Source organism: Saccopteryx bilineata, chromosome 1 (assembly GCF_036850765.1).
Source record: "Saccopteryx bilineata isolate mSacBil1 chromosome 1, mSacBil1_pri_phased_curated, whole genome shotgun sequence".
Classification (NCBI taxonomy): Eukaryota; Metazoa; Chordata; class Mammalia; order Chiroptera; family Emballonuridae; genus Saccopteryx; species Saccopteryx bilineata.
The window spans coordinates 88,754,685-88,771,053 of record NC_089490.1 but is presented as its reverse complement, the minus strand read 5'-3'; the positions used below and the strand labels follow the sequence as shown (position 1 = coordinate 88,771,053).

Below are 16,369 nucleotides of genomic sequence, written 5' to 3'. Positions count from 1 at the left end.
CCCGCCCACGGTGGAGGAGCTTCAAACCCCAGGATGACGATAGCAGGAGGTCACCATGGGGTGCTTCCAATCTGCTAGGCGCATGCCAGCACCGGCAGGCAGGACTCCACCCTGGCATGGGTGTTATTAGCACTATGTACAGATAGATAGATGAGGGGATGGAGGCAGAGAGAGGGGCCTTTGGCTTATTCAAGGTCACCTCCTGGAGGACCCTCGAGTTCTGAGGAGGAGAGGCAGAGCCCGGACTCCGGGACGCCACCCCTTCGAGCATCGGCAGCGGAACGTGGCGAGCCCTTCGCTGGCACACAGCGACCTCGGCGGTGGGCGGCTGGCCCAGGCCGGAAACCCCCAGCCCGGCCAGGCCGCCCCGCCTGTTCGGGAGCCGAGGCTCTGGGGTGGGCCGGGGGCGGGACCTCGGCCGGCCGCGCTTCCTGGCTCCTTGGTGTGGCGGCGGGGCTGGCCACGTCACCGCCCGGCCGAGAGCGCGCTGGCGGAGCGGCGGAACCGGGCGGGTGCGGCGGACGGAGGCGCGGACAGGGGTGCGCGGGACCCACAGGCTGGGCCGGGGACGTGGCAGTTGCCTCGCCCGCCAGAAAGTTTCCCAGGAGTTGACTGCACGCGGGTGCAGCGCTGGCTGGCGGGTTGGACCATGAACGTGTTCCGTATCCTCGGCGACCTGAGCCACCTTCTGGCCATGATCTTGCTGTTGGGGAAGATCTGGAGATCCAAGTGCTGCACAGGTGAGGGGCATCCCGGGAGAGAGGAGGGAGACTCAGCAGCCTCGGCCACCTTTCTTTTGCTGGCCAGCCCCATGCCTCCTGCCTGCAGGGCTCGAGGCAGGGCCTCCTAATGTCTGTTCAGGGTGGGGACTTCGGCTTGGGGGTGAAACAGCTTTGCACAGCTCAGCTTCCAAAGAAAGTTTAAAGTTGTACCCTATCAAAGAAGGAGGACCCTGGAGATTATGGGGGAGGCAGGGCTTGTGCCTTTCACTACCCCCTTCCACCCCCATATGACCGCTGCTAGTTGAAAGAAGGGGGCGGTAAGGGGAAGTGACACTTCTCACTCCAGGCATCCCCTTTGCTCCACAGGAGCTGCACGGATTGAGGCCCATTATTCTCTCTACCTTCACTCAGGCCCAGGGTGGGATGGGAGGCCCGGGGCAGAGGAGGTATGAACACAGTGGCCCCCAACCCTACTTTCTCTTTTCTTTTCCCCACCACTCTCCCCTACCCACTCCACACCCTGTAAGGATGTCCCCTCACTTGTGTGTGGCACAGGCATCTGTGATGTGGTGGGAGGGGCCCAGCTCAGCCCTGGTGGGCTTGGAGCTGCCCCTTAGCAGAAGCCTGGGAAGGGCAGGAAGGGTCCCTCTTTAGCCCAACAGTTTGGTTTTTCTGCTGGACTTTTGGAAGAGTTTCAGGTCTGGACTAATGGTAGCCAAAGAGACCCAGTTCATTAAAGGGCTGCCCAGGCCTCCTGTGGCCATCTTTGTCAACTGGGGTCCTGCAAACACCGCCCTTTGCTTGGCACTGGGATGAAGGGATACAGAGATAATTGTAGAGTCCTTGTGGGGTCTATGGAGGCAGAGAGCCAACCCTTGAAGGCTTCTTGAAGGGGGCCAGGAATGTAGAGAGAATCAGATTGGGGGCAGAAGGCTTTGGTGAGGGAAAGAACTCAGCTTGGACTTGTCTCTGCACTTCCATGGAAGACCTGGGCTGGGTGCACACCCATGACCAGGAGAGGAGTGTGTTCTCTAACCTAGTCTGCCAGGCACTGTACTAGGCCCCTGGAATAGAGTGCGGGCAGCGGTCAGGATCCTGAGCTGGGGAAGCAATTTTCTAGCAGTGGGAGACCTCTGACAAGGAACAGTAGTCGCAACCGAGTAAATAATAGGATTTGTTAGAGACGCTCAGCGCTATGGAGAGAAAGGACAGCTTATGCATGTGCTGAGAGTGATGGGCACAGGCATGTTTGAAGTCTGCAGAGGTGAAGTACCTGGATGCCAGCCCTGTCAGCTCCAAGGAGCTGTGCCTGGGTGACCCCACTGACTCAGCCCTGAAGGCAACAGGAGACTGGGGCTTTGTTCTTGCTCTGCCCCTGACTCAATATGTGACAGTGGGCCTCAGTTTTCCTGTCTGTCAATTGGGAAGGAGGACTACACCTGGTCGGGGATCCCATATGTGCTTAGGAGCCCTCAGGGACTCTGACCAGGTTCTGGCTCATGTTTTATTCCATGTCCTGGGTCTCCATGCTCAGCTTGCTTTGGTGGAAATTATTCATGGCATTCAAGAGCGTGGAAACCATTGTGCTCCAGATCCCCAGGGTTCCAGTCACTGTGGAAATGTGAGTGAAGCCCAGGGGCCTGGCAAGCTGAGAATGGCGAGAGGGGAGAGGTGGGGGAAGACTATGTGAGAGGGGTGGCCGAGCATATCCCACCAGGACTGCCTCCTGGATCCTCCTAACTGGGCCTGTGGGCCTCCCAGCAAGGCTTATGAGGGCTCAGTGAGATGGCATAGCAACAGCCACAACCCAGAACTGGTCAGTGTTGCCCCCCAGGGGTCTCCTTCCCATTATGGCTGCAGTGCCAGACCCCCAGGGAGGCACTCGCGTCCCATTGAATCCTCTTTAGTCCTCACATCAGTCTTGCTCGTATGTGTGAAGGTACCCGATTTACACATGAGGACTGAGAGGCTCAGGCTTGCATGCTGGTAGGAAAGCTGGCATGTGGACCCAGCGCTCTCTAGAGTGTTAGGGACTTCAGTGGTGTTCATTCTCAGACATTGAGAATATCCCTCTCTCCAAAATGCCCATCCCCAGAAGAATAGTCAGATAAGGCAAAGTTCAGGTGTATGAATGAACCAGACCCTGAATCAGGTAATGTCACTTCTCAGTGCCCAGTTCCCCAGTTGTTTTGTTGCATTTAGGATAAAATCCAGATGTGTCACCATGGCTGGAGGGAGGGAGAGAAGTGGAGAAGGATCAATGGGGGGCTAGGCAGGCCCTCATGAGCCAAGATAACGTGCCCTTTATTTTGAGGGCACTTGGGAACCACTTAAGGGCTTTAAGCAGAATTTTATTTTACAGATAGCTCATTGGCTGCTGGGTAGAATTGGGAGAGGGGTGGGCAGAAAGAAAAACTTGGGAAGACCAGTTGGGGGTCATTGAGGTGGGATGGCTGGGCTGAGTGAGAGGCACCAGAGAGGGGGCTGTAGAGAAGCAGGGAGGAGGAGGGACAAAGGGGGGAGAGATTCACGGATGGCTCTTGGTTTATTACCTTGAACACAGAGGAGATTTGGTGGCATTTATGAAGGAGGGGCTACAGGAAAATGAGGAGGTTCAAAGGGAGGTGATGAGTTTGGTCAAGCATGAATATATAGGTCAGAACTTGAAGGAGAGTCCAAAGCTGGAGTGTCCCTGGTATGTGGGCTGAGATGGCAAAGGGACAGAGGAAAAAGAAAGGCTTGGGTGGCAAGGATTAGATGGTAAGGGGGACAGGAGCAACCAGAGGATATAAGAAGCCAGTAATGTGGACAGTGGTTCAGGATAGACGTGGTTCGGGATAGATTGGGTGAGTGAGGACAGAGCTGACCTTTGGGTGCAGAAATGTGGGCGTATTGATGGGCATGGTTTGGTGAAGTCTCCAGATTGGTGTGAGCTTGAGAAAGCAAGCGCAATGGGAGGCAGGGCCTCTGCTCCCCTCATTTGGACCATCTCTATGACGTATCAAAAGTGATCCGAAGGAGAGGAGGGGGCATTCCATCTAAATGCAGCTTCAGTTCCTGGATTGGATCCTAGGATGGAAAAAGAGCATCAGTGCAAAAACAGTTGAGGTCCAAATAAAGCCTGGAGTTTAGTCAATAGTGCCGTACCAATGTTCATTTCTTAGTTTTGGTCGATGTTCTATGGTTATGCAAGATGTTAGCACTAGAGGAAGCCAGGTAAAGGGTATATGGGAACTCTCTGCACTGTCTCTGCAACTCTCCTGTAAATCTAAAATTACTTAAATGTTTAAATAAAAATCTAAAGAAGGAAGAGGCCAAAGTAGATGAGAAAAGTATGACTCTAGTCTTGTCATCTCATACATCCCTGTGTTATGTGTGTGCTCATATGTGTCACGTGTACAGATGAGCCAACAAAGACTTGGAAGGATGCACACTGAGACTGTGGGATTCAGGTGATGGCTGCTTTTTAATTTACAGATTTGGCCCTGGCCGGTTGGCTCAGTGGTAGAGCGTTGGCCTGGCGTGCAGAAGTCCCGGATTCGATTCCCGGCCAGGGCACACAGGAGAAGCGCCCATCTGCTTCTCCACCCCTCCCCCTCTCCTTCCTCTCTGTCTCTCTCTTCCCCTCCCGCAGCCAGAGGCTCCATTGGAGCAAAGATGACCTGGGGGCTGGGGATGGCTCCTTGGCCTCTGCCCCAGGCGCTAGAGTGGCTCTGGTCGCAGCAGAGCGAAGCCCCGGAGGGGCAGAGCATCGCCCCCTGGTGGGCAGAGCGTTGCCCCCTGGTGGGCGTGCCGGGTGGATCCCGGTCGGGTGCATGTGGGAGTCTGTCTGACTGTCTCTCCCCGTTTCCAGCTTCAGAAAAATACAAAAAAAAAAAAAAAAAAAATTTACAGATTTGTTTATTTTCCAATTTTTGTTTTACAAAGGGTAAAGACAGTCATAACATTTATGACTAGGAAAAGAAAGTTTTTTTTAATTTTTAAAATTTAGAGTCCTGGCTGGTTGGCTCAGCGGTAGAGCGTCGGCCTAGCGTGCGGAGGACCCGGGTTTGATTCCCGACCAGGGCACATAGGAGAAGCGCCCATTTGCTTCTCCACCCCTCCGCCGCGCCTTCCTCTCTGTCTCTCTCTTCCCCTCCCGCAGCCAAGGCTCCATTGGAGCAAAGATGGCCCGGGCGCTGGGGATGGCTCTGTGGCCTCTGCCTCAGGCGCTAGAGTGGCTCTGGTCGCAACATGGCGACACCCAGGAGGGTCGCAAAATGGCGACGCCCAGGATGGGCAGAGCATCGCCCCCTGGTGGGCATGCCGGGTGGATCCCGGTCGGGCGCATGCGGGAGTCTGACTGTCTCTCCCTGTTTCCAGCTTCAGAAAAAACGCAAAAAAAAAAAAAAATTAGAAAAATAGAATAATCCCCTGGCCCTGTGCCTTCCTCTACCTGCTCTGGTCTTCTGATGAGTCAGCCTTGTAGGGTTTTGTTCTCCAAAAGACAGAGCTTTGGGGCTTTTCAGTGGGGCTCTGGGGGTAGAGCACGGAGAAGCCTCACCCCCCCCCCCCCCCCACACACACACCAGTCCCAATTACAACACCTGACACCCTTTCCGGGCACTGGGAACTCAGTGTTCAGTCTCTATTTGAAGACTGGGAAACAGATTGCAGCCTAAGGAAAGGAACAGAGACTCAAGTGACCCAATGAGAAGGGTTGTTTCCTGTTCTGTAAAGAGCTACTGTGCCTGGACAGGGAATCATCATTAAAGGCAGTTGGATCCCTAAGAGCCTTTCCAGCCCAGGCTTGGGGTTTCTGGAGTGCGTGTGGGCCTGGCCATCTGTGTTCTCATTGTCTCCTGTCCCCCTCTGGCCATAGGCATCTCTGGGAAGAGCCAGATCCTCTTCGCTCTCGTCTTCACCACCAGGTACTTGGACCTGTTCACCAACTTCATCTCCATCTACAACACAGTCATGAAGGTGAGGCATGGGAGGCTGTGGTGGTGGGGCCTGCCCAGGCCCCCCATGCCATGAGACAGTACGCTTCAGAACTCAGGCAGGCTCTGGGGCTGGGCAGACCTGGTTTGTGTCCTGACTTTGCTGCTGAGTGGCAACGAGGCCTGGGCTGGGGTGAGACCTCAGGCTTTTGTGTACCGCAATTTCCTCCTCTGAAATGAAAGTACTCGTACTTACCTCAGAGGGTTTTGTTGTGAAAATTAAATGAGGGAATAGACGTAAATACACAATAGCTGTCATATATTAAACATGCAGTAGCTATTGCAATGGTTAAAAAATAAGCAAAATAACCCAACCCTGTACCCTGAGCTTTCAAAGAACTTATTCAACCATCCTCCTGACAAATATTGAGCACCTACTGAGAGCCAGGTATCTGTGGATGACATGTGGGGTTCCTGTTCTCACGGAAGCTACATTCAAACTGGGGAAACAGATAATAAAACAAACAAGAAAATCTTTGGTTAGGGTGAAGGCTATGCAAATAATTAAAATAGGATTATTTGCCCAGCATATACTGTTTTGTGCTGGGATCTATGTTAGGGGCTATGGGATTTAGACTCTGTTATTTTAAACATTTAAAAAATAGGGTGATATGATAGAGAAGAAGTAGGGTGCTGCTATTCAGGGAGTGTGATCAAGAAGGGCCCCTCTGAAGAGGTGACATGTAAGCCGAGATCTGAGTACCACCAGGAACCAACTAGCCATGTGAAGACCAGACGAAGGACATTGTAAGCAGAAGGAAACAAGCTTGGTGTATTCAAAGGACAGACAGAAGGCCAGTGTGGTGGGAGCTCAGCAGGAAAGGGCTGCCCGCGGGTGGTAAGGCTGGGTGAGGGGAGCCTGGGCAGGTTAGCAGTTTGGATTTAATTGTGTGACTGAGGCTATTGCTTGGAAGCGTGGCCATTTTACAGATGGAGAAATTTACATGAGAATCTCTATGTTCTGCTCATGTCATAGGCCCTGGGCAGTAACTGTTGGGTTATGTTGAAGGGAGGCATTTTCTGAGCTTTTAGCCAACCATTCTAACTCTTTAAGACAACACAGTTTAGTGAAAGGAGCCCCAGTTTCAGAGTCAGTAAAATGGTATATAACTGCTCAGATACTGGTAGCAGAGACTTAAAGTAAGAGTTATTTTGATAAAGTAAGGGTTTATTTCCCCCTTACTCATAACATGAAATCCAGAGCTGGGGTGGCAGCTCCTTTTAACTTTCTGCTCTGCTCTCTTGAATGTGACCAGGACTCATGGATGTATGACCTGTGCAGTTGCTCAGAAGAACCCCATGCTATTGCCATCCTGAAACTCTTCCTTTTTTGAGTAAGAGGTCCTGTAAATGGTATAGCTAGTTTTGAATGTGATAGCTACCTTTAACATTGCCCTAGTCACAAAATGGGTGTTAGAGTTCCTTCAATCACATCATATTTTGGGCAGGAAGGAGAAGGAAGGAGAGATGTGACAGGGTACCTGCCTGCTAGGTAAACCCTTTGTTAAGACCTTTCCTAACACTCTACCCAACCACTTTCATCTCCATGTCACTGACCATCATCTGCGAAGGAGGCTGGGAAAAGTTGGGCACAATGTCTAAAAGGAGTCCTGTTTATTAAGGAAGAAAGGCTATATGGGAGGGAATCTTCCCTATCTTGCAGGGCTGTTGTGATGATCCCATGAGATAATATACGTAAAGTGTCGAATACTCACAAGATACTTAACCAAAGTACATTCTCTTTCTCCTCTATATCAGAGATGTACCTTTGGGATGCTAGGCATCTTGTTCCTAGGATTGGTGGAAGGGAGGCTGTTGATACTTAAGTCTGCAGTCCTGAAATCACCGTCTCCTTAAACTCAACACACAAGTAACACACACCACCTGCAAAGTTTATTCTCTGCCCAAGGACCCAGCCCTTGGTATGGCTGAATGAGGTCTAGGAACCACAAAGAGATCAGTTTCTAAACTTTTGTGAGATGAGGAAGTGATCACCCCTTTCTTGATTCATTCATTCATTCATTCATTCATTCATTCTAGCTTGTTTTGGGCTGGGGATTCAGAAGTGGACAGGACATGGTCCCTCTTATAAAAGCCCCCTCTCCTAGGGGAGACACTGTTAACACTGACATTTACAGGACTTGTGATCAGGAGCACTAGTGAATATTTTTATTCAGGGCTATTGTGACAGAGTATGTGTATCTCATTCTGGTGAGAAAAGACTTCAAGGATATAACCTGTTTTTAAGTATAAATTCTTTAGGCCAGGGTAGTTCTGGACCAGCGCCATCAGCATCACATAGAAACTTGCTAGAAATTTAAATCCTCATGCCCACTCAGACCTACTGAAGCAGAAATTGGGTGCAGGGGAAGGGGCAGTCATCTATGTGATTTTGGTGCCCATTAAAGTTTGAGAACCTCTGGCCTAGAAGGTTTGAGAGGCCACATCCTAAAATCATTATATGCTGGAGGACAGCTACTTACTTAGAAAGAGAGCTTTTCCAAAGGAGCAGTGATCTACTGATTCAAGGGATGTTAGTCCTTGTGTAAGAATGCTCACAAATCACTGATGCAGACCCAGGAAGTTTAAGTTTTAAAAGTGCCCTGGAATGCTCCTGCTAAATCCTCCCACAAAGACCAATCCTGGCACCTGCGTCTTCACAGGAGCACTACCTGCCCCAGTTAGAAGCACAGAGTTACTTAACAAAGGGTCATTGGCTTCAGATTCTGGGCCACTGACCCTAGGAGACATTGCAAACACATTTCACCTTTTCCATTTTAGGGCAGAGCATTCGCTATTAGGTTTGGTGGGTCCCAACTCAGGGTGGCTTTGAAGCACAGCCATGAGGCTGGAATATGACTCCATCAATTCCCATGGATCTTTCTCCCTTTTTAGGTGGTTTTTCTCCTCTGTGCCTATGTCACAGTGTACATGATCTACGGGAAATTTCGGAAAACATTTGACAGTGAGAATGACACATTCCGCCTGGAGTTTCTTCTGGTCCCGGTCATTGGCCTCTCCTTCCTTGAGAACTATAGTTTCACTCTCCTGGAGGTAAGAGAAGGGCCCCAGGGAACTAATTTGCAAAGACAAAAACGCTCCCTAACATCCTACCCTCTGGACTCTTTGTAATGTTTGGGGGTGTTTGTTACAACTGTATTACTTGTTCAGCTGTAAATTTAGAAATTAGCAACACAGTATCCATATTGCTCCATTTGAAAATGGGTACATCTCAACAGTGATGTTCATACACAAAGCATCACAACACACTTAAAGCTCTTGAGACAGTCTGTCCAACAGGTGATTAGTGGATACTAGAGCACAGTCCAGGCTGAGATTTCAACTCAGGAGATCGGGGTGGTGGCCCAAGAATCTGTGGGGTAACAGGCATCTCAGGAGTCTGATGCTGGTGTTTGTGGACTATATTTTGAGAAACTGTGACCTCAAGGCATTTACACAATAAAAAATTATGAGCTAAAAAAAAAAAAATTACCAGTTAGGCCCTGACTGGATAGTTCAGCTGGCTGGAGTGTTGTCCTGACATGCCAAAGTTGCAGGTTCAATCCCGTCAGGGCACTTAAAAAAAAGAGCTATAGAGCCTGCCCTGAGGTAGCACAATGGATAAAGCATTGACCTGGAAATCTGAGCTTGCTAGTTCAAAACCCTGGGTTTACCCGGTCAAGGCACATATGGGAGTTTATGCTTCCTGCTCCTCCCACCTTGTGTCTCCCTTCTCTCTCCTCTCAAATGAATAAAATCTTTTTAAAAAATGAGCTATAGAAATGTTCATGCTGTATTGTGAAAAACAAGCCATGCTTCTTTTAAAAAACTTATATTTACAAAGGGTTGGAGTGATTTACTGATTTAACTGTATTCTCTCCAGTAAACATGTTTTAGTAATTCCTTTAAAGAAATGAACTTCTTGGTCCTGACCAACTTCCTCTCCTTGGTTCAGATCCTCTGGACTTTCTCTATCTACCTGGAATCGGTAGCCATCCTGCCTCAGCTCTTCATGATCAGTAAGACGGGAGAGGCAGAGACCATTACTACTCACTACCTGTTCTTTCTTGGGCTGTACCGGGCACTCTACCTAGCTAACTGGATCAGACGATACCAGACTGAGAATTTCTACGACCAAATTGCGGTGGTGTCAGGAGTGGTACAAACCATTTTCTACTGTGACTTCTTCTACTTATATGTGACCAAAGGTAGGTGCCAAGAGAACAAAGCAGTGTTACTGTTTACACTTGGGGGACCAGTGAAAACAGCAGACATCACCCTGAGCATAAGTGAATTTGACTAAGACGACTGGTTCTATAATCTTCATACATCAGTATGGTAAACTTGCACGGGTTGGTGGTTGAGAAACAATGGTTTAAAATAACCAACCCACCAGAAGTCAAAGCAGGAAACTAGTTATGGGGCAATTACAGTCATCAGGTCAGTGAAAAAAATGTGGACAGATCTGTTGGGAGTTAATTGCTGGACTGGATGTGAGATGTAGACTTAAATTAGGTGCTAAACTTATGGCCTAAGGGGGTAGTGGCGGCATCAGTAACCAAGATGGGGGGGTGACATCTGTTATTTGCGATTGTTTCCCCCTTGGCTTTATAATCTGAATAGCTGTGAACTGGGCATTAGAGCTAAGACTATGTAGTTACAAAGGAGTTCTATGATCAGTATGGTAACTTCTAATTTAATCTCTTCTCTTCTAGTCCTTAAAGGGAAGAAGTTAAGTCTCCCAATGCCAATTTGAGAGCCCTCAGAGAACAAAGACATGAAGCCAATTATTGGAGTTCTACTGAGCGACTTATACGTGACTCAGTCCACATGCTACAATTAAAGCCAGAGAAATGCTTAGTGTGGATGGATTTCAGCAAAGCACTGATCATTCTAAAAGACTTCATCAATAATACCTCCCTTACAGAGGTAATGAAAACCCTGGACCAATTACACAAACGTGCCATACAATTGTCACCAGGAACACCAAGAAACCTTAGGTGCCTCACTCATGAATGGGTTAAATGAACTACTGCTAAGGCCCTCTTGTGAGACACATGCTAAGAAAGTCAATGCCAATCTGGAAAGATATTCTTGAGCACAATGCAAACCAAATTTACAACTTTGGCAAGACTTCGGTATTTCATTCCTCACCTTTAAAATTGACCTAAGTCTCACAGTAGTTCCATGCTGGGTACTTTAATCCAAGTTAACAATCCTATGTGGGTACCATTAGCATGGAGACCATTTTACTTATGAGGAAACAAATACTCAAGCCTCTACTTACCAGGTATTGTTTTATTGCTTTGTGGCTCAAACCTTTGCATTAACACCAATCAATTACACCTCCCTATCACATTTTTAGGTGCTAACGCAACAGCCAACACCCCAAACCCTGGTCTTGAAGCAAATAATAACTGTAAAAGGACTACCATTGGACTCTAGTCATAATTTTTAATAAAAAGCTCACACCGTATTGTCAAGTGTTTATTTATACCTACAAAAGAAAACAAGATGGTATCAAAAGGACAATTTACAAACTAAGAATAGTAACATAGCTCTTAGCATCCTGTGCCTGAACATCACACATCTACAAATCTTTCAAGTCTTAATGCAACAGGAATGTGTTCAGAGACCAGCAAGGATATGAATAGGGAGCACTGATCCTAAGCAAAGTCACCAACCTTTTAGATGAGAGAATTCCACACAATGAATTGCTGAGGGTTTGGGGAAGCCACCCCACAGCTTAGTATTGAGATCTTTTCTTTAAATGAGTTTTAACCATGACTGTAACACCTAGCGTCAAATGAAATCTCTTGCTCATGTTCTGAAGCAAAGGCAGAACCTGAATTATGAGCAACAGACATGGAGGCAGCAGAGTTACACTAGAGCTATAGGGAAAACTCCACTAGATTCCAGCTGTGCTCAGGCCACAATACTTCTGAGATTCGGACTGTGCTGTTATTTTGACTATGATTGTAACATCCCTGGTGGGGAAAAGGGAGGCATACAGCAGACAAACCATTGCTTGCTTGCCCTGAGACCTTTCCCAAAAAGGGATGCTTTTAAAACCTGCAAGAGTATAACAGCCCCTCTGGTGGCACCTGTTTGAAGAAAAAAAAAAAAAATCAGAATTTTGGTGTAGAAAAGTAAAAAATGGTCTGGTCAGTGCTTAAACAATTTTTTTGGGGGGAGAGCACAAAGAACACTTTGGTTTGAAAGCACAGAGCAGTTCTGCCATGTTTTTCATGTCTGCTATTATCCCTTGGCCTCACTTCTATAAAGGGGGGGAGGAGAGAAGTTAAGAAAGTGAGGATGGGGTGGGGGCGGTGTCAAAGTTCTCACACGTATGTATTTCAACTTATGCCGACAACCTACCTGTATGTTGCATATTCAACCAGACTTTCAGAACCCTCAGAAACAATCCCTTCTCTCCCTGAAGAATTTCAAAAGTAAAATAAAACACCACAAAACCTCAAGTATTTAGATATTTGCATCTTACAAACCGGCAGGCACTCTCAGGCCTTAGCCCAAGAATGCAGTGGAGCCTTCCCCCTTTAACTACATGGTGAACGAATACTGATGACAGCATTAGACAGTCTCGCACTAGATATGGAAGAGGTTTCTGAGGCAGTCTGATCTCCCTGTCCTGTTACAGTGAACACAAGAACAGAAAATTCTTCCCAGGCCTTATGGGGAGTCTCAGTAAACAGTCAACATTTCTACGAAGGGGACAAACTCACCTACCTTCAGACGGAGGGAAAGTAAAAGGACTTAGGCTTTAATCCTCTATAACTTCTCTTAAGCACTACCTACCTGTGAAAAGCTGAGTGCAAAAGGATGCAGAGGGAAATCTGCACCCAAAAGCTGTTACAAAGCTCTGCAGAGAACAGAGTATGAGGAGAAGAAGAGTTCTTAATAAATCCTTAAGATTCTTTATTCAGGATAACTTAGACCAAAGAGCTGAGTAGCTGGCAAAGAGTTGCTTTTATTCTAGCTCTACATAGTTTAAAAAGAAAACCTGCCCATTGAGTATATTATTTATAATTAAAGATTGTTCTTCCACTGCAGGTGAATGCATACTTAACTGGTTAATAAAGTCAATTTCCAGTGAGCATTTATGATCATTCTGCTCACAGCAGCTATCTGGTTGAAAAACGAATTTCAAAGATGGTCCCTGTTTGTATGAGGAAGAAAAATAGGCAGCTTCCACCCAGATGCTGAGATACATCTAACCACTGCAATTAACGTTTGGGGTTTTTAATTTAAAGATACACTTGAAGTACTCAGACTTGGCAATTCCAACTTCTAATCTGATGCTAAAAATGGTTATTTTTCAGACACTGGGAAGTGAGAGGGTCGAGTTTAAGGGAGACAAAAACCAATTCGAAAATTTTGAAAACTGTTGACTGCACTTAAAAAGCAATCAGCCAAAATGACAATGGCAAAGCACTGTCTTGAAAACTCATCAGGCCTGAGGAACTCTCTTCCAGCTTGGAAAATATTAAAAAAGCATTATGAAAAATACACAGGAAACTCCCTCTTGGTTTTCGAACTTGGTAATGAGTCATTAAAGCACAGATGCCAACTTCTGCAGAATTTAACCCTTTACCCTCCCCACCCAACCCCAACTCATGACAACAAAAAAAGGGTTCCAACAAAAGGGCCTAATACCTTGCCTTTTCTTTTAAGATGAAAAATAGCTCAAATATCCTCAACATGCAAGAAGTTGGGGGGATCTCTTCCAGTTGGCTATATATATATACTTTTTTTTTTTTTTTTTACAAAATCTATTATTACAGACTGGATCAATTTGGCGGGCAGAAGAAACCTGGCAGTGAATTCTAACTAAACTGCATAAAGGACAAATCACAATGGTTGGGGGGGGGGATAAAAAAGAAAGAGAAGGGGGAAAGAACAAAAAGGGAAAGACAGCGTTCCTTTAAATGTAGTTAAGTCTGCACAAGTCACTACCACCCAAGTGGTTTCATTTACGTGAAGGAGGAGGGGGAGGAGGGGGAGGGGGATACTGGTAGGCAGTCTGCCCCATGTAACCTATCATATTGGTAGCTCCTGGAGGCTGTGCAAACTGTTGTGACATCAGTGGCTGTGGCTGCTGCCCAGAACGGCCTATCCCACTAAACTGCTGGCTAGAGCTCTGTGAACTTCTCCCAGTTGAGGTGGTGCTACTAGCCCCGTAAGTGCCAGCGCCATATTCTTGGGCTGTATAGCCACTGGTGCCATAAGCAGCTGCACCATAGGTGCCTTGGCCATAGGTGTATTGGCCTGCTTGTGCTCCAAAAGCAGAATTTGGACTGCCATAGCCACTGCCGTTAGCATAACCAGCTCTATCGGTTTCACTACGATCCCGATAGCTTGTAGAGTCTCTCCGGCCACCATCCTTGACTCCTCGAAGCCTCCGGTCACACTCATCCTGATACATCAGATTGGGATTGTTGGCTGAAGAAGTTGTCCGGTATCGAGAACGACCTAATGAAGAATACAATGAATTTTTAATACCAGATATATAATCCAAAACATGACCAATGTCAACATTCTACTAGGTACAAAAGTATTCAATATTCTTTCTTGATCTTTAGCTAGTCCAGTCTCCAAATCAGTACTTTAAAAACATACCATAATTTGGCTCTGGCCGGTTGGCTCAGTGGTAGAGCGTCGGCCTGGCGTGAGGAAGTCCCGGGTTCAATTCCCGGCCAGGGCACATAGGAGAGGCGCCCATCTGCTTCTCCACCCCTCCCCCTCTCCTTCCTCTCTGTCTCTCTCTTCCCCTCCCGCAGCCAAGGCTCCACTGGAGCAAAAGATGGCCCGGGTGCTGGGGATGGCTCCATGGCCTCTGCCCCAGGCGCTAGAGTGGCTCTGGTCACAACAGAGCGACACCCCGGATGGGCAGAGCATTGCCCCCTGGTGGGTGTGCCAGGTGGATCTCGGTTGGGCGCATGCGGGAGTCTGTCTGACTGCCTCCCTGTTTCCAGCTTCAGAAAAATACAAAAAACAAAACAAAACAAAAAAACACCCCAAGCCAACCCCCCCCCCCCAGTAATTTGAATCTTAAACAGAACATACTCAAAAAATGGTAAACATTAAGGATATTCAACCTCCTACCTATTTAGGATCTTTCTTTACTTGAGGATTACCAAGAAACACAATCTTAAAAAAAATGTAGGAACAATGGCAAAGAGTTTACGTGACTTACCATAGGTAAAATACTACTACTACTACCACCACTACTACTACCACTACTACCACTACTACCACTACTAAAAAAGACAAGCAGCTAAGCTCATACCACCATGAAGAAAGAGATCCTCTACTGGTGCACAGGGGTTCTCAAGTATTGCTTTGTGGTCCTAACTGCACCAGTTATCATCTCACAAGCTTTAGGAAAAAAGGTCAGGTTCCTAGCTCAATTCTAAACCCACTTTGGGTAATTCTGATAGAGCTTAAACATGTAATAAGTTGGGGGAAAAATATGAAAATGGTAGTTGGGAGGCCTAGATCCTAGTATATTTTGCAACCAATTTTTAGATGCAATAGCTATGCATGCTTCACTACTATAAAATGGTATAAAATTAGGCAGTAAAGTAATTCAGCTTAATTTTGAATATGCATATATATTTCAAAATACAAAGGTCAGCTTCATATTAACTACAGAAATATGACACTGTGTTACTCAGAAGAGATTACAAAAACTATTAAGCACTATCTTTCATTATTAAGCAACATATTTAAAGCCTTCACAGAATTAAAAAAAATAAGGCACAATGAATACAAAAAGATACCTTGGCAGTACCTGGAAAACTCCAGGACTTACCCTTACCCCCTCCTCCGCCGCCTCCTCTGTGGTCCACCAGCTGCATCAGCTTTGGATTGATAGCCTGATTAGCTTCTTCCAGCACTTTGATCAACTCTCTGGCCTGCTTGAGGTTTCCTGGGGTAAAGAAGGTGTAGGCGGTGCCCTTGTTGGTGCTACGGGCTGTTCGGCCAATGCGGTGCACATAATCCTCTGAGCTGTTTGGATAGTCATAGTTGATCACAAACTTGACATCTTCCACATCTTCAAAGCCAACGATGAGTCAGGGTGTAGGTTGACGTGGCAAGGAAAGAGAAGGTAAAGGACATGCCAACAACAGGTGGAAAGCCCGAATGCAGATGACAGCAAGAGGAGAGAAGATTAAGTTAGTAACCACTCTGAACAGGAACTAAAAAAGACTCATCCCAACAGAGTAAAAGAGGATTAATGATTCTTGGGACATGCACAGGAGTGGCATCTTTATCAGCTGTAAATCCTAAGGGAATCCCACTCAACAATCCAAACTCCTGCCTCTTCTGTATTTTAACCAGTATACCAACAGGAGTTACATCAAATTCCAGCTCTATCCTTTTCAAAATGGAAATGGAGAAGAAAGTAGTACCACCATTAAGTTATAAGGCCAAATCACTTCTACTCTGTTGGGAGAAGCCTGGCAAAATCTACCAGAAATATAACAAACTTACCTTTAAACCAGTCACAGAGCAAAATGAAAAAAGAAACTTCATATACTTTATTACTACATTTGAAGGAGACTTAATGAAAATATTTTTTCCTCTTATAGTTAAAAAAACCGACCAGAGCCCAAGTACACATAGTTTCCTTTGCAGAAACATCCA

General features: G+C 46.9%; 2 protein-coding genes across 3 annotated transcripts in view; one reads left to right on the top strand and one right to left on the bottom strand.

Moving 5' to 3' along the window:
• The first annotated feature begins 457 nt into the window (after positions 1 to 457).
• Positions 458 to 13,481, top strand: KDELR3 (KDEL endoplasmic reticulum protein retention receptor 3). Its single transcript, XM_066258171.1, has 5 exons — positions 458 to 740; positions 5,584 to 5,684; positions 8,597 to 8,755; positions 9,657 to 9,909; positions 10,417 to 13,481. Exons 1-5 carry the CDS (start codon positions 650 to 652, stop codon positions 10,455 to 10,457), a joined length of 645 nt encoding a protein of 214 aa, XP_066114268.1. The 5' UTR covers positions 458 to 649; the 3' UTR covers positions 10,458 to 13,481.
• The window catches only part of DDX17 (DEAD-box helicase 17), a 24,704-nt gene continuing 19,510 nt past the window's right edge, over positions 11,176 to 16,369 (bottom strand). The window contains exons 12-13 of one of the 2 annotated variants that reach the window (XM_066258153.1): positions 15,534 to 15,776; positions 11,176 to 14,191 (exon numbers count right to left, since the gene is read on the bottom strand). In XM_066258153.1, coding sequence (XP_066114250.1) covers positions 13,689 to 14,191; positions 15,534 to 15,776 — 746 coding nt within the window. In that variant the 3' untranslated portion in view covers positions 11,176 to 13,688. The remainder of the gene's footprint in view (positions 14,192 to 15,533; positions 15,777 to 16,369) is intronic. The other variant, XM_066258161.1, reaches the window with a different exon arrangement.

Coding starts and splice junctions, on each gene's coding strand:
- KDELR3 (XM_066258171.1), top strand. CDS start 650: ATGAACGTGTTCCGTATCCTCGGCGACCTGAGCCACCTTCTGGCCATG. Junction 741..5,583: donor GAGATCCAAGTGCTGCACAG/GTGAGGGGCATC, acceptor CTCTGGCCATAG/GCATCTCTGGGAAGAGCCAG. Junction 8,756..9,656: donor ATAGTTTCACTCTCCTGGAG/GTAAGAGAAGGG, acceptor TCCTTGGTTCAG/ATCCTCTGGACTTTCTCTAT.